Below are 26,299 nucleotides of genomic sequence, written 5' to 3' on the forward strand. Positions count from 1 at the left end.
TCAAGGATTTATCCAACAGTTAAAGAATCCAGTTGCAAGTGGCCATTCCCTGGATTATATACAGAGACAGACTTTTATTGAAGTCATCAGTTCCAAGCACCTGAGATAAACTTTACCCTGATACCCTCTATTCCCAACTTAGAGACTGAGTTTGTTCAACCGTTTTATGCAAAATAAAAATCCTAACAAGGAATTCAGGTGTTGGTCTCTACAATTACTGGGTTATCAACGCTGGGAACCCCTAGAGAAGTACAACTAGTACGAGCTGGTGGAGGTAATCGGTAGCTTTGCTACATTTGTGCCATTTAGTGGCCATGATTTTACGCATTCAGGCATTCAATTTGCAGGGAATGTCCAGTACGCCTGAGAACATTCGACTTTTCCCCATTTGCACAGAACGAATTTACACGCAGTCCTGATGGACAGACAGCTATGAATTTTTGTTTTGTTATTACACCTTTGTGTGTTCCACAAAAACTTGTATTTCATTTCTTTCTTTTTTTTTTTTTTTTTTTTTTTTTGACTCAGGAGTCATCCACAAGCCTGAACTAGTGACTTGGTGGTGGTCTCCTGAATCATCATGTGGACATTTTCTGGTAATTTAAAGGTTTTTTTGTGTGCACTATTGCGTGCGTAGACGTGCATTTTTTAGATGTTTTGCAAACTGTATATACATACATCATACTGGGTCATTACACCAGTGCTCGACAAAACCCGGTCGCCAGGTCGCATTGGCGACTAGAATCAGCGACCTTGCGCCTGGGGCAGCATAGCTGGGGGTATCCCGTCTCCGTGGACCCCCCCCCACGCGCGATCGCATCGGGCCGCGCCGCAGGCGGCCGGTAATTGAGCCCCCGGCTTTGAGGCCTTCTGTGATCCTATGGTTCCTTCTGGAATCTGGAGCCCTCTTGTGGTGGCCGTTGGAATTACAACCAACAATGCTAATGGAATTGCCTGCCAGTCTTTCTCCATCCCTTTACTTAGAACCCCTAAACAAAACAAAAAAAAAAATATATATATATTATTTATTTATTTTTTAAATTATTTATTCTAACACCCTAGAGAGTAAAATGGTGGTCATTGCAATACTGTCTGTCACACCGTATTTGCACAGCGGACTTACAAGCGCACTTTTTTTGGGGAAAAATTTTTTATTTAATAAAAAAAATAAGACAACAGTAAAGTTAGCCCAATTTTTTTTTTTCATATTGTGAAAGAGATAATGTTACGCTGAGTAAATCGATACCCAACATGTCACGCTTCAAAATTGCGCCCGCTCATGGAATGGCGACAAACTTTTACCCTTTAAAATCTCCATAGGCGACGTTTAAAAAATTCTATAGGTTGCACGTTTTGAGTTACAGAGGAGGTCTGGGGCTAGAATTATTGCTCTTACTCTACTGATCGCAGCGATACCTCACATGTGTGGTTTGAACACCGCTTTCATATATGCGTTCGCTTCTGCATGCAAGCTTGGCGAGACAGGGCGCATTTAAAACATTTTTTTTTCTTATTTTAACTTTTATTTTTATTTTTTTCACTGTTCTTTTAAAAAAAAAAAAAATGTGTGTCACTTTTATTCCTATTACAAGGAATGTAAAAATCCCTTGTAATAGAAAAAAAGCATGACAGGTCCTCTTTTATATATGAGATCTGGTGTCAGAGAGACCTCACATCTCATATTTACACTAAAATGCAATTTAAAAATGTCCCTCTAAGAGCTATGGGCAATGACTTGGAGACAGGTGGGGGGCTGGGGGCTCTCTTCCCCTCACTCGTCTCCATGTCAGGCCAGGGACAGGTCCAGATCGCCGTCACGGACCTGGCTCCTAACTTTTTTAGCTGGCTCCTAGATTCCAAGCAAATTTGTCAACCCCTGCATTACACTATGTCAGCGATGGTGAACCTTGGCACCCCAGATGTTTTGGAACTACATTTCCCATGATGCTCCACTACAATGCAGAGTGCATGTATTTCATGAGAAATGTAGTTCCAAAACATCTGGGGTGCCAAGGTTCGCCATCACTGCACTAGGTCCTAAAGACGTATAGAGGATACCGTGACTAGCTATGTGGCAGATAAGAACTTCCAGTCTGGGTACACCTGCTTCTCAATGTCCTTCTAAACTCTTGTACACACGGTCAAGATTCCGACGGAATGTGTCCTATCGGACCGTTTTGTCGGATATTCCGACTGTGTGTGGTCTGCATCGGACTGTTTCCGACGGACCAACTTTTCCAACTTGCCGGTAAAATTTTCTGCCAAAATGCTCCTATCGGACATACTCCAATCATGTGTAGCCTACTCCGATGGACAAAGTGCCACACATGCTCAGATCAAATTCCTAGACCAAAGCTATTGGCTACTAGCCTGAACGTAGTCCCGTCGTAACTAAATAACGTCATCACATTATGTACAATCGGATTTTTCGACAACTTAGTCCGACCGTGTGTATGCAACATCACTTCCGGAAATTAATCCCTCGGAATTACTCCAATGGATTTGGTTGTCGGAATCTCCAACCATGTGTACAAGGGCTAAGACCTCTGCCTGGTTGTCCTGGGTGGGAGAAGAAGAAGAGCAGATGCATGTCCAGATTAGCTACAGCTGTAGACAATGGTGATCCCATAGTGGAACCAAGTTCCTGCCTGTAGAAGTTATCCTTGTGTATATGAAGTAGGTGGAGTTGAGGAAAAGGTCCAACAAGGAAAATACTTGGTCTAGCTTGAGTTCTGTTTGGCTGTCAGGAGTCATTTCTACTTTCAGATATTTCCTTACATTCTCAATAGCCTCTGTAGTCAGTATACAGGTGAAATGTGATGTGACATCATAGAAAACCTTTGTTCTGGCTGTAAGGTTTTCCTCCCAACTTCCTCCATGTACAGGCAGGGCCGTCTTTAATATTGATTGGACCCTGGGCAAAAAATTTTCTTGGGGCCCCTTCCCCCCATGAAGTTTCGCTCTCCACCTGCTCTGAGACATACAATAAATAGCAGCTAGACTCAAATTCAGTTCACAAAATCAGATCAGGCAGCTATTGCAATTGGTTGCCAGTGGTTACAGTGTATCATTATCGCTCACTGACTGGTTGCCAGAGGTTACAGTGTATCATTATCGCTCACTGACTGGTTGCCAGTGGTTACAGTGTATCATTATCGCTCACTGACTGGTTGCCAGAGGTTACAGTGTATCATTACCGCTCACTGACTGGTCGCCAAAGGTACAGCACACATTACGGCTCACTGATTAGTTGCTAGAGGTTACAGCACATGATTTCTGCTTGTTGATTGGTTACTAGAGATTACTGTGGATATGACCTCAGGGGGGCATTATATACATATCAATGCTGCCGGCCGCCTCTACTTGCATATGAATGCTACCGCTATTTACATATGAATTCCGGTAATTTACATGTAAATCATCTGTACACCACAATAGGGCAGAGCTTTAGTAGCAGCAATTCACACTGGGATATCGGGACACAGCACGGGACTAAAACCTCAAGGGACAAGGGAATTTAAACTGGGATATTTGGCAAGTGTGAGGCAGCTTCTTTGGGTCCCACAACAATGACAGGGCCCAGGGCAGCTGCCCCTTTTGCCCTGACTTAAAAACGGCCCTGTGTACAGGTTAACTACAGTGGAGACAATGGTGGTCCCATAGCACAGCCATGTTCCTCTCTGTAGAAAATATCTTTGTACATTAAGTAGGTGGTGTTGAGGCAAAGGTCCAGGGAGGAACATACTTGGTCTGGTTTAAGTTATATTCATCTATCATGGGTCATCTCTGGTTTCAGATGTTATCTTACATTCTCAATAGCCTCTGCAATCGGTATACAGGTGAAAAGTGATGACATTATAGGACATCATTGTCTCTTCCGGTTGTAAGGCTTTCCTGTCCACTTCCTCCGTGTACAGGTTACCTACAGTAGTATACAATGGTGATCCCATAGCTCCCATGTTCCTCTCTGTAGAAGCTATCCTTGTACACGAAGCAGGTGGTGTTGAGTCAAAGGTCCAACAAGGAACATACTTGGCCTGGCTTGAGTTTTACCCAGCTATCAAGGGTCTTCTCTGGTTTTGTATGTTTCCTTGAATCCTTGATATCCTCTGCAGTTGGTATACAGGTGGGAGGTGATATGACATCGTAGGACACCATTGTCTCTTCTAACTGTAAGGTTTTCCTTTCCACTTCCCAATGTACATTTTAGCTGCAGTGGGAGACAATAGTGATCCCATAGTACTGCTATGATCCTGGTGCCTGATTGTAGAAATTATCCTTGTACACGAAGTAGGTGGTGTTGATGCAAAGGTCCAACAGGAAACATACTCGGCCTGTCTTGAGCTCTGTTCAGCTATCAGGGTCATATTTAGTTTCAGATATTTCCTTACATTTGAATAGCTTCTGCAGGGTGTATATGCTGAAAAGAGCCGTGACATCACAGGACACCATTGCCGGTAAGGCCTTCCTCTCTACTTCCCCCATGTGAAGACTAGCTATAGTGGGAGGCAATGGTGATCTCATATCACAGCCATGTACCTGTTTGTAAACCTTACCTTTTGTACATAAAGTAGGTAGTTTCAAGGTAGAGGTTCAACAAGGAATATACTTGGTCTAGTCGGCTGTCAGGGGTCATATCTAGTTATCTAGATATTTCCTTACACCCTTAATAGCCTCCACAGTCGGTATACAGGTGAAAAGTGATGTGACATCATAGGACCCCATTGTCTCTTCTGCCTGTAGGGCTTTCAAAGGTCTTATCTACAGTAGTTTCAGATGTTTCCCCCTCAATAGCCTCTGCAGGTGGTATACAAATGTGTAAAGTGATTTGACACCATAGAAGACAATTGTGCCTTCAGGGCTGTAGACCTTCTTCTCCACTTTCTCCATGTACAGGTTAGCTACGGGGGTGGCAATGGGTGACCCCTAAAACAGCCATGTTTCTGTTTTGTAGAAGGTATCCTTGTATGTGAAGTAGGTGGTGTTGAGGCAAAGGTCCAACAAAGAACATTCTTGGTCTGGCTTGAATTCTGTTCATCTGTCATGGGTCTTTTCTGGTTTCAGATGTCTCTTCTGTGTAGGCCTTCGTCTCCACTTCTTCCATGTACTGATTATCTATGGGTGGGTCTCTTAGCACAGACATGTCTGTAGATGATATCCTTATTAGGTTAGCTACAGTAGTAGAAAATGGTGATTCCCACAGCTTCCTTATTCCTCTCTGTAGAAGTTATCCTTGTACAGTGGTGTGAAAAAGTGTTTGCCCCCTTCCTCATTTCCTGTTCCTTTGCTTGTTTGTCACACTTAAGTGTTTCAGAACATCAAACCAATTTAAACAATAGTCAAGGACAACACAAGTAAACACAAAATGCAATTTCTAAATGAAGGTGTTTATTATTAAAGGTGAAAAAAAATCCAAACCATCATGGCCCTGTGTGAAAAAGTGATTGCCCCCCTTGTTAAAACATACTATAACTGTGGTTGTCCACACCTGAGTTCAATTTCTCTAGCCACACCCAGGCCTGATTATTGCCATATCTGTTCACAATCAAGGCATCACTTAAATAGGAGCTGCTTGACACAGTAAGGTCCACCAGAAGATCCATAAAAGCTACACATCATGCCGAGACAAAAAGAAATTCAGGAACAATTGAGAAAGAAAGTAATTGAGATCTATCAGTCTGGAAAGGGTTATAAAGCCATTTCCAAAGCTTTGGGAATCCAGCGAACCACAGTGAGAGCCATTATCCACAAATGGCGAAGACATGGAACAGTGGTGAACCTTCCCAGGAGTGGCCGGCCGCCCAAAATTACCCCAAGAGCGCAGCGACGACTCACCCAAGAGGTCACAAAAGACCCCACAACAACGTCCAAGGAACTGCAGGCCTCACTTGCCTCAGTTAAGGTCAGCGTTCATGCCTCCACCATCAGGAAAAGACTGGGCAAAAATGGCCTGCATGGCAGAGTTCCAAGGAGAAAACCACTGCTGAGCAAAAAGAACATCAAAGCTCGTGTCAATTTCTCCACAACACATCTTGATGATCCCCAAGACTTTTGGGACAACATTCTGTGGACCGATGAGACAAAAGTGGAACTCTTTGGAAGGTGTGTGTCCAAGTATATCTGGCGTAGAAGGAACACTGCATTTCATAAAAAGAACATTATACCAACAGTAAATTATGGTGGTGGTAGTGTGATGGTCTGGGGCTGTTTTGCTGCTTCAGGACCTGGAAGACTTGCCGTGATAAAAGGAACTATGAATTCTGCTGTCTACCAAGAGATCCTGAAGGAGAATGTCCGACCATCTGTTCGTGTACTCAAGCTGAAACGAACTTGGGTTCTGCAGCAGGACAATGATCCTAAACACACCAGCAAGTCCACCACCGAATGGCTGAAGAAAAACAAAATGGAGACTTTGGAGTGGCCTAGCCAAAGTCCTGACCTGAATCCTATTGAGATGTTGTGGTATGACCTTAAAAAGGCCGTTCATGCTCGAAAACCCTCTAATGTAACTGAATTAGGACAATTCTGCAAAGATGAGTGGGCCAAAATTCCTCCAGGACGCTGTAAAAGCCTCATTGCACGTTATCGCAAACGCTTGGTTGCAGTTGTTGCTGCTAAGGGTGGCCCAACCAGTTATTAGGTTTAGGGGGCAATCACTTTTTCACACAGGGCCATGATGGTTTGGATTTTTTTTCACCTTTAATAATAAACACCTTCATTTACAAATTGCATTTTGTGTTTACTTGTGTTGTCCTTGACTATTGTTTAAATTGGTTTGATGTTCCGAAACACTTAAGTGTGACAAACATGCAAAGGAACAGGAAATGAGGAAGGGGGGGGCAAACACTTTTTCACACCACTGTACATGAAGTAGGTGGTGTTGAGACAAATGTCCAACTAGGAACATACTTGGTCTGGCTTGAGTTCTATTCATCTGTCTTGCGTCTTCTCTGGTTTCAGATGTTTTCTTACCTCCTCGACAGCCTCTGCAGTCCACATACAGATGAAAAGTGATGTTATACCATAGAACACCATTGCCTCTTCTGGCTGTAAGTCTTTCCTGTCCATTTTCTTGCATGTGTCGGTTAGCTACAGTGGGAGAGAATGGTGATCCCTTAGCACAGCCATGTAGCTATTGTAGATGTTATTGTTGTACATGAAGTTGGTGTTGTTGAGACAAATGTCCAACAAGGAACATACTTGGTCTGGCTTGAGTTCTATTCATCTGTCCCGCGTCTTCTCTGGTTTCAGATGTTTTCTTACCTCCTCGACAGCCTCTGCAGTCCACATACAGGTGAAAAGCGATGTGTCCATTGACCATTGTGACCAAACACTATTTGTCTCTTTTGTCTGTAATGCCCCGTACACACGAGAGGGATTAAGTCTGACAGACCTCCAAAGGAGTTCCGCTGGAGTTCCGACGGAGTTCTGGCGGATTTTTCGACCTAACGGACTTGACCACACACCATCACACCAAACTCCGACGGAGTCGAACGTGATGATGTACGACTGGATTCGACGTAGGAAGTTCATAGACAGTAGCCAATAGCTGCCCTAGCGTCGGTATTAGTCCGTCGGAGTAGCACACACACGAGCGAATTTTTCGAAGGGGACCGGGTCCGGCGGAGTTCCGAAGGGAAAATTTAAAGCATGCTTCATTTCTAAAGTCCGTCAGACTTTGGCGAATCAAAAGTCCGTTGCAGCCCACACACGATCGGATAGTCTGACGGACTCGGTCCGTCGGAGTTTGGATGCCGAAAAGTCCGCTCGTGTGTACGGGGCATAAGGCTTTCCTCTCCATTTTTCTCTTTGTACACATTAGCTACAGAGGCCCAACAGAGGTCCAACAAGGAACATACTTGGTTTATCATCTGTCAGAGGTTTTTTTTTCTGGTTTCAGATTTTCTTGCATCCTCAATATCCTTCACAGTTGGTATACAGGTGATGTGACATCATAGAGCACCATTGTCCCTTAGCCCTTGTACACACGGTTGGACATTCCGATGGAGAATGTCCAATTGGACCTTGTTGTCAGATAATCCGACCGTGTGTGGACTCCATCGGACTGTTTCCATTGGAATATCCGACCGACAAAGTTTTAGAGCTGGGCTATAACATTTTCCGACAACATGGTCCAATGGGACTTTGTCCTATCGTTTGTAGAGAATTCCGATCGGACAAAGTGCCACGCATGCTCAGATCAAATTCCTACATCAAAGCTATTGGCTACTAGCGTGAACGTAGTCCCGTCGTAACGAAATTACGTCATCACGTTCTGAACGATCGGATTTTCTGACAACTTTGTCCGACCATGTGTATGCAACACAAGTTTCGGACAAAATCCGACGGATTTTGTTGTCGCAATGTCCGACCATGTGTACAAGGGCTTACACCTGTCAATCAAAGTCAGTTGGCCAATCAGGAGAGGGGGCGGGCCGAACCAAAGCTCAGTGTCTGAATGGACATATGGAACTGCAGCTCGCCTTGGGCGCCCACATAGCAAGCTGCTTGCTGTGGTGGCACTAGACAGGAGGGAGGGGCCAGGAGCAGCAAAGAAGGACCCGAGAAGAAGAGGATCAGGGCCAATCTGTGCAAAACTACTGCACAGGGCAGGTAAGTATAACATGTTTGTTATTTAACAAAAAAAAACAAGGCTTTACAATCACTTCAAGTTCTCAGTAGGCTCTGCAGTATACCGGAAAAAAGTAATTGAACATCATAGGACACCATTGTCTCTTCTAGCCGTAACAACGTGGTTCTCAAACCCTCACATATCCCATCATGTTCTTGGACTACTAACATCTAAGACACAACTTCCTCACAAGATTATAGAACAAATCCAGTAGTAGTACTAATTACTGAATGTCTACATACTGTAACTGACAACTAAAAGGGCCCACGATGCCAGGAACTCCACTGAGATTTTCTTCTTTATCTCTACACAGGTGAAGTCCGAGTGACCTCTATAGCCTATGACACTGCACGTCTTCCATGTTCATTTAGTTTTATACAAGGAGAGGAACACCTGCTAGTCATCTGGGAGAAGGTGGGAAAAGATGGAAGAAGCATGCAGGTCTACAAGTTTGTGAATGGAGAGGTCAATCTGGCCAATCAGGATTCTCAATTCAGAGGACGTACCGTTTTTTCAGGAGACATCTCACAGGGGACGCTGGACCTGACCCTGGTGGGAGTCACCCAGAACGATGACGCGGTCTATTACTGCCGAGCTGCCAATAAAATGAATCGTGGAGACAATGTGGTGGTATTATCTGTCATCGGTGAGTTCTTTCTCTGTAGGTTTTGTGATATCAGATTTGCCCAATAATATTGAGATCTTCCAGGCATGGCCATTGTGCTAGACAGGGCATAACACTCTGTTCTGGTTTCCCTCTAATTTCCTTTCCTTCTCTTTCTCTCCTCTTCTTCTCCTTTTCCTCTCCTTTTCCTCTACTCTTCCTCCCCTCTTCCTCTCCTCTCCTCTTCCTCTCCTCTTCCTCTCTTCTTCCTCTACTCTTCTTTTCCTCTCCTCTTCCTCTACTCTTCTTTTCCTCTCCTCTTCCTCTACTCTTCTTTTCCTCTCCTCTTCCTCTACTCTTCTTTTCCTCTCCTCTTCCTCTACTTTTCTTTTCCTCTCCTCTTCCTCTCCTCTTCCTCTACTCTTCTTTTCCTCTCCTCTTCCTCTACTCTTCTTTTCCTCTCCTCTTCCTCTACTCTTCTTTTCCTCTCCTCTTCCTCTACTCTTCTTTTCCTCTCCTCTTCCTCTACTCTCCTCTTCCTCTACTCTCCTCTTCCTCTACTCTTCTTTTCCTCTCCTCTTCCTCTACTCTTATTTTCCTCTACTCTTCCTCTCCTCTTCCTCTCTTCTTCCTCTACTCTTATTTTCCTCTACTCCTTTCTCTACTCTTCTTTTCCTCTCCTCTCCTCCTTCCTCTACTCTTCTTTTCCTCTCCTCTTCCTCTTCCTCTTCCTCTACTCTTCTTTTCCTCTCCTCTTCCTCTTCCTCTACTCTTCTTTTCCTCTCCTCTTCCTCTACTCTCCTCTTCCTCTACTCTCCTCTTCCTCTCCTTTTCCTCTTCCTCTCCTTTTCCTCTCCTTTTCATCTCCTCTTCCTCTCCTCTTCTTCTTCCTCTCCTCTTCCTCTCCTCTCCTTTTCCTCTCCTCTTCCTCTACTCTTCTTTTCCTCTCCTCTTCCTCTACTCGTCTCTTCCTCTCATCTTCTTCTTTTCCTCTTCTTTTCCTCTTCTTTTCCTCTCCTCTTCCTCTTCTTTTCCTCTCCTCTTCCTCTTCTTTTCCTCTCTTCTTCCTCTCCTCTTCCCCTTCCTCTCCTCTTCTTTTCCTCTCCTCTTCTTCTTTTCCTCTCCTCTTCTTCTTTTCCTCTCCTCTTCTTCTTTTCCTCTCCTCTTCTTCTTTTCCTCTCCTCTTCCTCTCCTCTTCCTCTACTCCGCTTCCTCTCCTCTTCCTCTACTCCGCTTCCTCTCCTCTTCCTCTTCCTCTACTCTTCTTTTCCTCTCCTCTTCCTCTACTCGTCTCTTCCTCTCATCTTTTTCTTTTCCTCTTCTTTTCCTCTTCTTTTCCTCTCCTCTTCCTCTTCTTTTCCTCTCTTCTTCCTCTCCTCTTCCCCTTCCTCTCCTCTTCTTTTCCTCTCCTCTTCTTCTTTTCCTCTCCTCTTCTTCTTTTCCTCTCCTCTTCTTCTTTTCCTCTCCTCTTCCTCTACTTTTCCTCTTCCTCTCCTCTTCCTCTTCCTCTCCTCTTCCTCTTCCTCTCCTCTTCCTCTTCCTCTCCTCTTCCTTTTCCTCTCCTATTTCTCTTCCTCTACTCTTCCTCTACTCTTCCTCTACTCTTCCTCTACTCTTCTTTTCCTCTCCTCTTCCTCTCCTCTTCTCTTCCTCTTTTCTCTTCTTTTCCTCTCCTCTTCCTCTTCTCTTCTTTTCCTCTCCTCTTCCTCTTCTCTTCTTTTCCTCTCCTCTTCCTCTACTCTTCCTCTACTCCTCTTCCTCTACTCTTCTTTTCCTCTCCTCTTCCTCTCCACTTCCTCTTCCTCTCCTCTTTTTTTCCTCTCCTCTTCATCTACTCGTCTTTTCGTCTCCTCTAGTCTTCTTTTCTTCTCTTCCTCTACTCTCCTCTACTCTCTTCTTCCTCTACTCTCCTCTACTCTTTCTCTACTCTTCTTTTCCTCTCCTCTTCCTCTACTCTCCTCTCCTCTTCCTCTACTCTTCTTTTCCTCTCCTCTACTCTTCTTCTTCTCATCCTCTTTTGTTCATGTTCTCTTCTTTTCCTTTTTTCTCTTTCTCTCCGCCACACACTATTATTATTATTATTATACATTTATATAGCTCTGACATATACTGCAGTACTGTACAGAGAACACTGAGCCAATCACAGCAGTCTCTGCACCAGAGAAGCTTACACTCTAATGTCCGTCCCCCCACAGTCACACACTATTATTATTATACACGTATATAGTTCTGACATATACTGCGGTGCTGTACACAGAACACTTGCTTACTGCTTCCATATTGAGGTTTCTCCCTCTGCTCTGTATACAGCTCTGCCACCACTCCTGGTCCAGAAAGCAGTTGACGATGATGTCACTCTGGTGCCAAAGTTTTCCGGGGTCCCAACAGAAATAAACTGGAAGCTGAACAACAACAAACTGGTGGATATGGAGTTGAAGCCACTAAACCGTCATTTTTATCGCCTGGCAGACAGAGCTGACTTACAGCTTAACGGATCCCTGACCATAAGGAATCTGACTAAGGAGGACTCGGGGGCCTACAAGTCAGAAGCCATAGTGAATAATTTTTTTATTATTAAATTATATATATATAAAATTATATATATTTTTTATATTTAAAAAAAAAAAATCCCTCCAATCACAAAACATTTGTTCTATGTGAATGGCGAAGGAAAAAAATAAATATTAGGTTATTTCCTAAGTTCCATAAAGACATGGATGAGCGAGTTTGGGGTGGAGGAACTTGACTGGCCAGAGTCCTGATCTCAGCCCCATAGAAAACACCTTTGGGGTGAATTGGAGCAGAGACTGCGAGCCACGTCTTCTCGTCCAACATCAGTGCCTGAACTCACAAATGCTCTTCTGGAAGAATGGTCAAACATTCCCATAGACACCCTCCTAAACCTTGTGGACAGCCTTCCCAGAAGAGTTGAAGCTGTTATAGGTGCAAAGGGTGGGGCAACTCAATATTGACTATGGGGTAACCTTAAAAGTTCCCTTTACTGGAACTTAGGGGCCAAGTCCGACCCCTGAAAAACAACCCCCCCCCACCCTAATCCCCCCTCCACCAAATGATTTGGACCAGTGCACAGATCAAGGTCCATAAAGATATGGATGAATGAGTTTGGGGTGGAGGAACTTGACTGGCCTGCAAAGAGTCGTGATCTCAACCCAATAGAACATCTTTGGGGTGAATTGGAGCGGAGGCTACAAGCCAGGCCTTCTCGTTCAAAATCAATGCCTGACCTCACAAACGCGCTTCTGGAAGAATGGTCAAACAGTCCCATAGACACACTCCTAATCGTCTTGGACAAATGTGATTATATGACTAAGATGGAAAAGATTTTGGGAGATCACCAGATTTGTGCCCCTTTGATCTGACCCTTGTCAATTATATAAAAAAGAATTGGACGAGATTCTGTCTCTGCTGGGAATGATCGCGGGCGGCCCGGCAGGGCCACTGATTGGCTCCCCCGGCACACACGCCCACGAAAGCTAATACACGAATCGCAATACTGGTACAGCGATTTGCGCAGCCGAGCCACCTTGCCGCAGTACATCTGAGACGGGTGGTTAGCAAATAGTTAAGCATATGGGGGTGACTAGTGGGGAAGATGCCGGAAGAGAGGGAGGGATTGAAGATGTGAGTTAGAGAGAGTGTGGAATTCCTATCACCAGAGGCTGGTCATAGCATTTGCGAGGGAATAGGGTCCAGGTGGTTTGGGCGATAGAAAAATCACTGGTTGTCACAGTGATCAGAAGATCAGGAACCCGTCTTTGGCTCCCATCAGTGCCGACTTCCATGGTGCCGCATATATGTGATGGCGATGTGAAGGTGTTAAAAATGGGTCAATGTTTTTATATTACTGTAGCGCTGGCATCCTTGCCTACTAAATTATGTTAGCATTTACAATGAAAGTATATGGACGTTTCTGTGGCGTAGTGTTTGGCACCATCTAGCAGATGGTACAGGAAGTGACTGTTATTTACACTGGAGAGTTGACCTTTTTATCCAGGATGCCAGGTGACCCACCCATGGACACTCTCTCTGACAGTGCATGCTGGGTAGGACATAAAAGGAGCCCGAGCGGCCATCTTAGGTCGCTTAGGAATGCATGGCCTGCTTGTGAGGACTTGTGAGGAGGCCTCCCGGAGGAAGCGGCCTGTTGACCTTGCGGAGCACAACCCTGCTTGTTGTGTGAGTGACCTGAAGTGCCAGAGACACAGAGATCGGATTGGGAAGATCCAGAGACACTCGTTTGAGCATCGGAAGACCAGGTCCACCTATCGGAATGGGACGGAGTGACGGAGTCAGATGACATAGAAGCGAGCTGCAAACACCGGACCAACGTTACCATACAGAGCTTTTGATCCAGTTGGTGAGCGGGCTGCGGCCCACAGTTTACTAAACTTTGCACCTAGTCAGACTTATATACAGGCCTCGCTGGGCTCTATAGTCCCATGGAGGAGGAGTATAGCAACTGACACTAGGCAGGCATAAGGCCTACCTACTATCGCATCTCAAGTATTATATTATAGTTACGGAAGCAACACTAAGATCATCCTTAACTCAACTTTAATTACTTTAACCCTTGGATTACAAATTATAAGGAATTATCATTGCTAGCGAAGACAAGAAGACCAAAAAGACTGAGTACTTTAAGTGAGATCTCACACATAGCTATAAAAGTAGGGGGAGCTCCCATGTAATTATATTGTTTATAATCGTTATATCAAAAGTCATTGTTCTGTCATTCTATGTTGGGATGACAGCACAATTATTGTAACCACCTGTTTGCCGATACTTATAGTAAAATATACTTTGGTTAAGTATCCCCTTGTGTGGAGTATTGTTTTCCCCCAGCAGATGGAGGCCATGGATCCTGAAGTGTCAATACAGGTATATTGTGTTATATTATATTCTACTGTATTGTATTGCACCACAGCTGTGTCAAGGGGACTGAGCCAAGTTAATGGGGTTTATTAGCAGAGTGCAGGCCCAAATCAAACCAGCAGCTCCTTTGGGGGTAAGTGCTACATTACTATCTGAGGTGATGTTCTTTTCTTGCAGATCGAGTTTCCAAACCCATCATCTTTGACATCAGCACCGATCAGACGATTATCCTGCATTGTGTGTCCTCCACAATCAATGTGACCTACAAATGGCTGGTCAATGGAAGAGAAACTGAGACTACTAAACAGACATATATGGCACCCCGACCAAAAGAGGATGTGGTTGTGAGATGCACTGTGAACAACACGGTGTCCAAGGATAGCCAATCTATAACAATCATCCCATACAAGACCGGTGAGACACAGAGCCAAAAAAAAAAAAAAAATTCATATCTATTCATCCCTCAGAACTGCATGTATGTTCATTTTGGGCAAACTAACCAGTTGTTCATTTGCAAAATTAGATGTTCTCCAGCTATCCTGACTTCTGGTTGATTGTTCTTCAAATATATTGGGCAGTAGTGAAGACAGGTTCATTCATGGCCACTTGATGGAGCTGAAGATCATAGGAAATAAATTCATCTTAGTAACAACAGATACAATGTAACAACTCCAGACAACACTGGAGGGAATTAGAAGATCTGTAGTAGCAATGGTTACATTTATCTGCTAGTTACCTCCTGTGTTCTCTAGAATTGTTACATTGTATTTTTTTGTTACTAGGATGTAACAATTCAGGAGAATGTTGGGGGATTCAAAAATAAACAGGGATCCCATTGTAGTAGTAGCGATGCTTAAATTTATTTGCTAATTTCCTCCCGTTCACTAAGACCCCTTTCACGTTGTGCCGCCACCGGCATCAGCGGTAAAGCGGCACTATTTTTAGAGCTGCTTTACTATCGTCTACGGCGCTATTCAGCCGCTAGTGGGGAGGTTTTAAGGGCTTAAATCCACCCTCAAAATGCCGCCGGAGCTGCATTTTTTTCCAGCGGTATCGCAGCACTACCCCATTGATTTCAATGGGGAGGAGCGGTGGAGGAGTAGTGAGTTCACCTCTCCAAAGAAGCTGCTGGACTTTTTCTGATGCCCTGCCAGCGCACCCCTCCAGTGTGAAAGCCCATGTAGATGAGGACAAGGGCCTCTTCTTGACAACCCTGGCCGTTATTTGTTGGGGTCTGTGGGCAGTGAGCTTATCGGAATCTGGAAGCCCCCCTTTAACAAGCAGGCCCCCAGATCCTGGCCCCCCTACCCTATGTGAATGAGTATCGGTAAACATTGTACCCCTACCCATTCACCAAAAAAAAAAGTATCAAAAATAAAACACAGTATACAAGTTTGGTTTTTAAAGTAATTTATTAAACAGGTCCGATGTTTCTTCTAATTTCTTCTCCCCTCTCCGGCTCTTCTGCTTCCTTCGATGATGTCTTCTGCCTCTGCCGGTTCTTCTCCCCTCTCCGGCTCTTCTGCCTCCTTCGCTGATGTCTTCTGCCTCTGCCAGTACTTCTCCCCTCTCTGGCTCTTCTGCCTCCTTCGCTGATGTCTTCTGCCTCTGCCGGTTCTTCTCCCCTCTCTGGCTCTTCTGCCTCCTTCGCTGATGTCTTCTGCCTCTGCCGGTTCTTCTCCCCTCTCTGTCTCTTCTGCCTCCTTCGCTGATGTCTTCTGCCTCTGCCGGTTCCTCTCCCCTCTCTGTCTCTTCTGCCTCCTTCGCTGATGTCTTCTGCCTCTGCCGGTTCTTCTCCCCTCTCTGGCTCTTCTGCCTCCTTCGCTGATGTCTTCTGCCTCTGCCGGTTCTTCTCCCTTCTCTGTCTCTTCTGCTTCCTTCGCTGATGTCTTCTGCCTCTGCTGGTTCTTCTCCCCTCTCTGTCTCTTCTGCCTCCTTCGCTGATGTCTTCTGCCTCTGCCGGTTCTTCTCCCCTCTCTGTCTCTTCTGCCTCCTTCGCTGATGTCTTCTGCCTCTGCTGGTTCTTCTCCCCTCTCTGTCTCTTCTGCCTCCTTCGCTGATGTCTTCTGCCTCTGCCGGTTCTTCTCCCCTCTCCGGCTCTTCTGCCTCCTTCGCTGATGTCTTCTGCCTCTGCCGGTTCTTTTCCCCTCTCTGGCTCTTCTGCCTCCTTCGCTGATGTCTTCTGCCTCTGCCGGTTCTTTTCCCCTCTCTGGCTCTTCTGCATCCTTCGCTGATGTCTTCTGCCTCTGCCGGTTCTTCTCCCCTCTCTGGGTCTTCTCCGCTGAGATCTTTTAGCCCTCTCTGGTTCCTCTCCCTCTGTCCACTGTCTTCTGCCTCTGCTGGGTCTTCCCTGCTATCTTCTCGCTCTTTTGCCGGGTCTTCTCCGCTGTCTTCTCCCTCTGTTCTTCTTCCAATGTTGACTCAATGCTCTCTAATGCTGGGTGAGCTGTGTGCCACTTGTTATATTGACATGGGGGAGGGGTCACAGGAGGCCCGCCCCTTATGACATCATCGCCCGAGGCATGATGGGCAGAAGACATCAGCGAAGAAGGCAGAAGAGCCGGAGAGGGGAGAAGAAGTTGGAAGAGTTGACGGAGCTTAATAAATTACTGTTTCATTTAAACCTGTTTTATTTTGGACACTTTTTAGGTGAATGGGTAGGGGTACAATGTACCCAATATTCATACAATAGGGTAGGGAGCTGGGATAAAGGGGGCTTCCAGATTCAGATAAGCTCCCCGCCCGCAGACCCCGACAACCAATGGCCAGGGTTATTGGGAAGAGGCCCTTGTCCTCATCAACATGGTGACAAGGGGCTTTGGGGGGGTGAAGGGCCTCCCCTGCCCCAAAGAACCCACCCCCCCATGTTGAGGGCATGCGGCCTAATATGGTTGGGGGGGGGGGCGCTCACTTGTCCCGTCCCCTTTCCTGACCTGCTGGGTTGTGTGCTCGGATAAGGGTCTGGTATGGATTTTGGGGGGAACCCCATGCCATTTTTATGGCATGTGGGTTTCTCTTAAATTCCATACTAGACCGAAGGGCCTGGTATGCTCTTGGAGGGGGAACCCATGCCATTTTTTTTTTTTTTTTTTTTTTTTTTTTTTTTTTACAATGTGCGTGGAGTTTCCACTAAAGATTCATATCGGCCTGGTATTGTTGGGGATCAAAGTCGGATCCCTGTTCATTGAAATCGGATGCATGTCGGACTTCAAGTCGCAGAGAAAATTTGGATCCACAGTCGTACAACTATCGTGTCGTACCAGTGTGAAAGGGGCCTTAGGGATTTTTTTTTTGCTTTTTATTGTTTTTACTGGTAATGGTGGCCATCTGCGATTTTTAGCGGAATTGCAGCAGACAAATCTCACTCCAAATGACACTTTTTGGGGACCAGTGACTTTATTAAATTGATCAGTGCTAAAAAAACAAAACAAACGCACTGATCAATGTATAAATGACACTGGCTGGGAAGGGGTTAACACTAGTGGGCGATTAAGGGGTTAAGTGTGTTCCCTCAGCGTGTTCTAACTGTATTGGGGGGGTGGGCTTACTGGAACATGACAGAGATTACTGGGAGCAGTAGATCCCTGTCATGTCACAAGGCAGAACAGGGAAATGCCTTGTTTACATAGGCAGTTCCCCGTTCTGCCTGTGTACAAGGCAATCGCGTGCCACCGGTAGACATCGAGTCCGTGGGTCCCGCAGGCACGGTCCTGCGGCGATTGGCGCGCACGCGCTATCCTCCTTGTGTGGACTGCAGGTACGTCAGTTCGCACAGGACAGCCGACCAACCGCAGTATATCTGCATGAGCTGGTCGGCAAGTGGTTAATGACATAGCAAAAAATAAAGCAGATCAGGAGTGTAGTCAAAAACAGAAGCCAGGGTTTGAAAGCCGGAGCGGTTAATTTGAAGAGCCGGGATCGGAAGCCAGAAGTCAGGGTTGTCAGGATCAGGAATCAGGGAAGTCAGCCAGGTCAAGTCACACACACATTGGAAACCACGAAAGGTCAAGGATGGACATCAGGTGAGTCATTGTGGAAACAACGAGTAGCTGGTAATTAGCCGACAGCTGAGCAGCTTCTGTGCATTGGAATACAAGAGCTGTTAGTAATAGCAGGAGCCTAGACCTGACAATGGGGAACTTTGCTTTGAATATAAAAAAAAATTGAATTAAATTGTGTTTCTGGTTTGTGGTGCTGAGATGCAACGCGGATCTACTTTAATGTGAAATTTAGATCTTATTCTGTCCTTGGAGGCGACCACAACCAAGTGGAGGACTTTCCCCCCCCCCCCCATACCTCATCTATAGTATAGTAGTTGAATGATGGCCACCTGTAGGGTTGCCACCTGTCCGGGATTCACCTGGACAGTTCGGGTTTGGAATCACGTGTCCGGGTTTCAGACTGCCTGAAACCCGGACACATGATTCAGACCGGACTATGGCTTCCCAGCAGGGTTGCTGGCTGCAGTTGTCTAAGCTGAGAGTGTCTGTTACACTCTATTTGCACACTGCACAAAGCCAGCAACAACCTAGCAACCCCCTCACAGACACAGACAGATGGGAGAGGAGAGAGGGTTTCGATCTGCACCTCTTCCTCCTGCCCCTACCCCTCTGTGTCTGCCCACACTCCAATCCACAGGGCTGTGCCTCAGAAAAGAAAACATGGGGGGCCAGAAATTTGAAGTCCAGCAGCCTCAGACAGATACATGTGGATGAGAGGTGCTGACTGCCAAGGGGTGAGTGAGCTCCTGCCTCTGAGTGAGTACACTAAGATAAAATCAGGGTTCTCAGAGCACCCCTTACATCAGAGTCCTCTCTGTACACCAGAGTTCTCAGTGTTCCCCATTAAATCTGGGTTTCCCAGAGCATCCCTTATGTTGGAGTCTCCAGAGTTCTTCCTTACATCAGAGTCCGCAGAGTCCCCCCTTACAGTGAAAGGGAACTCTACGAGTTCAGATGTAAAAGATGAACTCTGTGGACTCTGATGTAAAGGGGGACTTTTGTTATTAACTTCATATGATCAGAAATGTTATTCAATAGCAAAATATATGTATTGTTTATAATATATATATATATATATATATATATATATATATATATATATATATATATATATATATATATATATATATATATATATATATAAAAATTGCTGTGTGCCGCTAAAATGTTCGGGTTCGACTTGAAGAAAAGGTGGCAACCCTCGCCACCTGTGAGGTCCATGACCACCTTTTATGATCTTTTGTGGCTCTTCTTTCTGTTTTGTTTTTGTTTTTCTGCTCTATCACTAACGTCCTTTTCTGGTTTGTTTTACAGAGCCTGGAGAACATATTTTTCCTACTATTGTTGTTGTTGTTGTTCTTCCTATAGTTATTCTTATTATTTTTATGATCATCATCCAAGTGTTTCGGTATAAACGTAAGTACAGTGAACTTCACTCAGTATAGATAAATAAAAAGTACTTATATATATTATATTATATATATTATTATATAGTATGTATATATTAGACATGTGCAAAAGGAAAAAATTTGTTTAGTTTTGTTTCGTTTTAATTCGTTAATTCATTAATTTTGTTTAGTTATATTCGTTAACTTCCTTAAATTCGTTTTCGGATTTCGTTTAGTTTTCTACCGAATTCGAAAAATCGGCCACATTCGAAAATATTTCAACCAAATTCGAAAATATTTCTACCGGATTCGAAATGATTTCAACATGATTCGACATTATTTCAACCACATTCGAAAATATTTTGTGACCCGAATTTAGGGCCATGTATCTCGAGGTGACTTGGTGCTAGAAACTCCAAATTTGGATATGTTGTAGTGCTAGTACTATTGTGTTTGTATACCAAATTTGGGGTTTCCAGCTATAAGTGACCCCGAGATATGTGGCCCCAAATTCGGGTCGCAAAATGTCATTCTCTGCTCTAATAACTAATAACATTTTGCAACCCGATTTTGGGGCCACATATCTCGGGGTCAATTATAGCTAGAAACCCCAAATTTGGTATGCAAACACAATAGTACTAGCACTACAACATATCCAAATTTGACTCGTCTAGCACCAAGTGACCCCGAGATACATGGCCCTAAAGTCGGGTGACAAAATATTTTCGAATGCAGTTGAAATAATGTCAAATCATGTTGAAATCATTTCGAATGCATTTGAAATTATTTCAAATCATGTCGAATTCATTCGAAATCATTCGTTATATTTCTTTCGTATTCGTTGTAATTTGTTAACTTTTTTCGGCCGAATTTCGATTCGTTACGAAACGAATTGCACAAGCCTAGTATATATTATATTATATATATTTATTATTATATAGTACGTATATATATATATATATATATAAAATGTGTGTGTAATGCAGTAAAATGGTTTTATCTATCAACAATCTACAAAGTTCATAAACAGGAAAAAAAATAAATAATAATAATTCAATATTTGATGTGTCTTTGCCTTTAAAACAGCATCATTTCCCCCAGGTACATTTGCACACCGTTTTTTTTTTTTTTTTGTTTTTTTGTTTTTTTAACCAATTAAGTACTAGCCTGTAATACCCAGTCTTCAGTACTATGATAGTTTGAATGAAAATGACTCAGTCGTGTAACGCTGTACCCAAATGAATTTGATATATTTTTTTTTTTGGAGACATATACTTTCTTTTGGTGCTGTTTAAAAGGGAATTATGGCCAAAGCCATACTTCTGTTGTGGTTCACTTACTTTTGCTCTCCCGTGACCCAAAATGGGGCGGCTCCCAGGATGTGGAAGGATTGCGATTTATTGTCAGGATCCATCCAGATGCCTGACTGATGGCTGGCGCTTGGTCTTAGCACGTGGATGAGAGCCGAAGCCACCTGTGCCCACCCCCACATCAGCTTGGCTTTCCAGTGTGCACTGGAGGAACAGAGCGGAGAGCGGTGACTGACAGTCGCCGCTCTCCGCTCTCAGCAGACCAAGAACTGAGCGATCAGCGTCTATGTGATCATTCTTAAGCCCCATACACACTATCAGATTTTCTGCTGAATTTTGTCTTTGGATTTACCAAAACCATGTAGTGCGAGGGCCTGCCTGATTGCATACACAATGAAACTCCTAAGGTTTGACCTCATATTATATGGTTTTGGTAAATCTGAAGGACAAAATCTGCAGAAAATCTGATAGTGTGTATGGGGCTTTAAAGGCGTCAAAGCCACAAAGTCCGGGTTACAATATGCCTGACAACACCTTGACCCGCCTCACTGGGTTTTTTTTTTTGTGGCATTGGCGCAGTAAAGGCTTCTTTCTGGCAGCTCATTTGTGATCAAGTATCATCGTATGGTGCTCCTTAACCACTTCAGCCCTGGAAGATTTTACCCCCTTCCTGACCAGAGCACTTTTTTTTTTTTTGCGATTCGGCACTGCGTCGCTTTAACTGACAATTGCGCGGTCGTTCAATGTTGTACCCAAACAAAATTGATTTCCTTTTTTTCCCCATAAATAGAGCTTTCTTTTGGTGGTATTCGATCACCTCTGCTTTTATTTTTTTAGTTTTTTTTTTTTTTGCACTATAAACAAAAAAATAGCGACAATTTTGAAAAAAAAGCAATATTTTTTATTTTGCTATAATAAATATCCCACAAAAATATATAAAAAAATGAATTTCTTTCTCAGTTTAGGCTGATACGTATTCTTCTACATATTTTTGGTAAAAAAAAAAAAAACGCAATAAGCGTATATTGATTGGTTTGCGCAAAAGTTATAGCGTCTACAAAATAGGGAATAGATTTATGGCATTTTTATTATATATTTTTACTAATAATGGCGGCAATCTGCGATATTATAGCGGGACTGCGACATTGCGGCGTACAGATCGGACACTTTTGACACTTTTTTTGGGACCATTGAGATTTATACAGCGATCAGTGCTATAAAAAATGCACTGATTACTGTGTAAATGTCACTGGCAGGGAAGGGGTTAACACTAGGGGGCAATCAAGGGGTTAATTGTTCCCTGGGAGGCGTTTCTAACTGTGAGTGGAGGGGACTGACTGGAGGAGGAGAGAGATCACTGGGAACAGCAGATCTCTCTCTCCTCCCCCTGTCAGAACGGGGATCTGTCTGTTTACATTGACCGATCTCCATTCTGGCTCTCTTTCCCGCAATCGCGGGTGGCCCCAAGACATCGCCGCCGCCGGCCACGCAAAACGGGTCCCCCCGCCGTGCAGTGGGGGGCGTACCTCCGGCAGCGTGCGCGAGGCTGCTATGGCTCCTAAAGGAGCCGATGTACACCTACGGCGATTTGCGGGAACGAGCTGACCTGCTGCGTTATAATGACGGCTGGTCGGCAAGTGGTTAATGGTATCCCAGTCTTAGTCCATAGGGTTCAATGAATGAATGAATGAATGAATGAAATACTTATATAGCGCACAATGCGAACTGAATCGCCTCTAGGCGCTGTGGCGAGCTTTGATCATCTGCTAAAAGAGGAAGGTCTTGAGTTTTTTCCTAAAAGCCAGGTGATTTTCTTCCAGGCGGATGTTGATTGGTAGAGCATTCCATAGCCGAGGCCCTTGGACAGCGAATCTCCGATCCCCCTTGGATTTATACCGGGCTTTGGGCACGAGGAGGAGGTTTTTGTTGGCTGATCGAAGACTGCGGTTTGGTGTGTAATGATTTATTTTCTCCATTAGGTATTGCGGAGCTTCTCTATGCACGCATTTGTGGGTGAGGCAAAGGGTCTTGAACGTGATCCGATTTTTTTACGGTTGGCCAATGTAAGCTCCTCAGTGAAGGAGAAATGGATTCCCAGGGTTTTTTTCCTGTTATCAGCCTTGCCGCCGTGTTTTGGATCAGTTGTAATCGCGCAAGTTGATATTGTGGTAATCCTATGTAAAGCGAGTTTGCGTAGTCCAGTCGTGAATTAATGATTGTTCCAACTACCACTGCTTTGTCATTCTTTGGGATAAAAGGGATGAGTCTGCGAAGCATGCGCAGCAGATGGTGAGATCCACTGACTACAGATCCTATTTGCGCATCCATTGACATTTGTGCGTCTAAAATAACCCCGAGACTCTTTGCTTTGGTCTTTGGGGAGATAGTCTGCCCAAAGACGGTTGGTGGAGACCAGGAGGTTTTGGTTGCGGGCTTATGATTTGGGTGTAAGATAAGAAGCTCTGTCTTTGATTGGTTCAGCTGGAGGGAGTTGGTGGTCATCCAGTCCTCTATTGATTTGAGGCAGTTTTCAAGTTGTTGTTGGTGATCTTTTTTTCCATTGATCCGGAAATAAAGTTGCGTGTCGTCAGCGTAAGAGTGGAAGCAGAGATCTGAGCATCTGATGATTTGAAGGAGTGGGCGAATGTAAATGTTGAAGAGAACGGGTGACAACGGAGAGCCTTGAGGGACTCCGCAGGTGACTGCCCGAGTTTCGGAGAGGAATTTTCCTAGTTTCACTGTCTGTGACCGATTTCCTAGGAAGGACGCGAACCAATGGAGATCTATGTCTTGGACTCCGGCTACTTCTGTGAGGCGGACGAGTAGAGTATTGTGATCTACTGTATCAAACGCTGCACTTAGGTCTAGCAGTACGAGGAGACACGGCTCTCCGTCATCTGCCGCTTCGAGGGCGTCATCCCAATATTCAATTCAATATTGAGTTGGCCCACAAATGCTCTTCTGGAAGAATAGTCAAACATTCCCATAGACACCCTCCTAAACCTTGTGGACGGCCTTCCCAGAAGAGTTGAAGCTGTTATAGGTGCAAAGGGCGGGCCAACTCAATATTGAACCCTACGGACTAAGCCTGGGGGGGGACATTAAAGCTCATGTGAGTGTAAAGGCAGGTGTCCCAATACTTTTGGCAATATAGTGTAGATCAACCGTTTTTTTTTTTTTTTTTTTTTAACCGTCGAAGAATCCCTGAAATTATTTTCATATGGCGAAGAAACCCTACTAAAACCAATTCATTGGGGGTCATTTAGAAAAATGCCTTTTACTTTGATGGCTAGTGGGAAGAATGCCTTTCTAATGTCGCGTACACACGACCGGACTTTCCGGCAGACTAGGTCCGACAGAATCAGTCCATCGGACAATCCGATCGCGTGTGGGACAATCCAATCGTTTTTCGTTATAAAAATCCGACGGACCTAGAAATAGAACATGTTTCAAATCTGTCCGACGGACTCAATTCCTATCGGGAAAAGCGTTCGTCTGTATGCTGGTCCGACGGACCAAGTACGACCCAAGGGAAGCTATTGGCTTCTGCAGGGCTCTTCAAACTATGGCCCTCCAGTTGTTCAGGAACTACAATTCCCATCATGCCCGGTCATGTCTGTGATTGTCAGAGTTTTACAATGCCTCATGGGATGTGTAGTTTCGCAACAGCTGGAGGGCTGTAGTTTGAGGATCCCTGGGCTACTGAACTTTTTTTTTGTCCCGTCTTACATCATCACGTTCAAAACGAACGGACTTTCAAACGGACTTAGTCCGCTCGTGTGTGGCCAAGCCCGTTAGTTCGGAAAATCTATCGGAACTCTGCCGAAAGTCCTGCCGGGAAGACCGTCGGACCTGGTCTGCCAGAAAGTCCGGTCGTGTGTACGCGGCATTACAGACTGCCATGTTGTCCCTGGAACTAGGTCACCACTAGTGATGGACGAACTTCCGACGGGACGTTTCGCGAACGCGGCCGATAGTTCGCGAAACCGAAAGTTCGCGGCGGGCCCCATTGACTTCAATGGGAGGCGAACTTCGCAAACCTTTAGGTCAAATTTGCAGCCACAAAATAATTATTAGCTGGGCAAACATAGTCCCACCACATGGCCAATGACATAACACATGTATGAGGTGAATTTGGGATCGATAACTAGTGATGGCCGAACGGTTCGCCCGGCGGTCGTTTCGCGGCGAATTTCGGTCGTTCGCTCGCCTTTTCCCATCGTTCGCCTGGCGGACTTACGTGTTTAATGTGTAAAAGAACTTTGACCTATGATGACACGTCTATCATGGGGTACAGGACAGCCAATTGAGACATGACAGCACATGGACACTTGGACATTCCCCCTAACCTATAAATACACCCGATCCGGTGGCCATTTTACATTCTTTCTTCTGTCACTATAGGGAAAGGTTGCTGTGTGGAGTAGGGAGAGATAAAACGCTAGCTATTTGGTACACAAAAGTTCTTTTCAGGACTGGTATAGGTGTTAGGTGTATATAGGTTTGCTGTGCTACTGATTCTTGCAGCAGCCTGAGTGTCTTTTGTCAGTTTAGATAAAGGGAAAGGACGGTGTGTCTGCTGCTATTTTAGGGACAGCCAGATTAGTCATCATCATCATCATCATCATTAGCTGTTACTATCAGGTCCACAAAAGAGCTATTCCAGTAACCACTAATCGTTCCAGTGTACTCTTTTTTGCCACTTTGTATAGGGACAGGAAGGAAGCAGTGTGTCAGGCAGTGAGGGTCAGTTTAAAGACTTGCTGTTACTATTAGTTCCACAAAGGTTCTTTTCAGGACTGGTATCAGTGGTATGGTAATAGGCTTGTACACGTATAATATTCTTTCTTCCAAATATAGAAAGAATATTATACTTGACTGCTGCCCTTCTGCTGCAGTCTGCTAATCATTCACAACTCACTTGTTCCACAAAGCTCTTTATCCGGACTGGTAACTTGGTCTGTGTAGGGTGCTACAGTACATAGGGTTGAGTGCAGTACAGTCTGCTGTTCTGTAAGGACCGCTATCGGTCCACAATAGATAGGGTTGAGGTGCACCACTGCTGACCGCTGCCCTATACTGCAGCAATCCTTCATTGGTATAGGGACTGACGTACAGTCTGCTAATCACTAACACACAACCTGCTTGGTCCACAAAAGTTCTTATAAGGACTGGTAACTTGGTCTAGGGTGCTACAGTACATAGGGTTGAGTGCGGTACAGTCTGCTGTTCTGTAAGGACCGCTATCGGTCCACAATAGATAGGGTTGAGGTGCACTACTGCTGCCCTATACTGCAGCAGTCCTTCATTGGTATAGGGACTAAGAGTTTTGTCACAGGGTGATTTAAAAAATGACAGGCAGAGGAAGAGGCAGGCCCTTCCGCATGGGGTGGTAGGGGTAGGGCAGGAGCAAGAGCCTTGAGCCAAAGTGGGAAGTTGCAGAAGGTGCGTTCAATTACTTTAAAGGATGC

The 26,299-nt window shown here is 44.8% G+C and overlaps 1 protein-coding gene across 3 annotated transcripts in view; it reads left to right on the plus strand.

Moving 5' to 3' along the window:
* The window catches only part of LOC143981591 (uncharacterized), a 65,676-nt gene that overhangs the window by 14,784 nt on the left and 24,593 nt on the right, over window positions 1–26,299 (plus strand). Inside the window, exons 2-5 of one of the 3 annotated variants that reach the window (XM_077479570.1) lie at window positions 6,961–7,049; window positions 8,946–9,278; window positions 14,307–14,543; window positions 19,445–19,546. In XM_077479570.1, the coding sequence (XP_077335696.1) occupies window positions 9,068–9,278; window positions 14,307–14,543; window positions 19,445–19,546 (550 nt within the window). In that variant the 5' untranslated portion in view covers window positions 6,961–7,049; window positions 8,946–9,067. The remainder of the gene's footprint in view (window positions 1–6,960; window positions 7,050–8,945; window positions 9,279–14,306; window positions 14,544–19,444; window positions 19,547–26,299) is intronic. The other 2 variants (XM_077479568.1, XM_077479569.1) reach the window with 2 other exon arrangements.

Source organism: Lithobates pipiens, unplaced genomic scaffold (assembly GCF_037356315.1).
Source record: "Lithobates pipiens isolate NorthernLeopardFrog02 unplaced genomic scaffold, aLitPip1_a1.2 Scaffold_16, whole genome shotgun sequence".
Taxonomy (NCBI): Eukaryota; Metazoa; Chordata; class Amphibia; order Anura; family Ranidae; genus Lithobates; species Lithobates pipiens.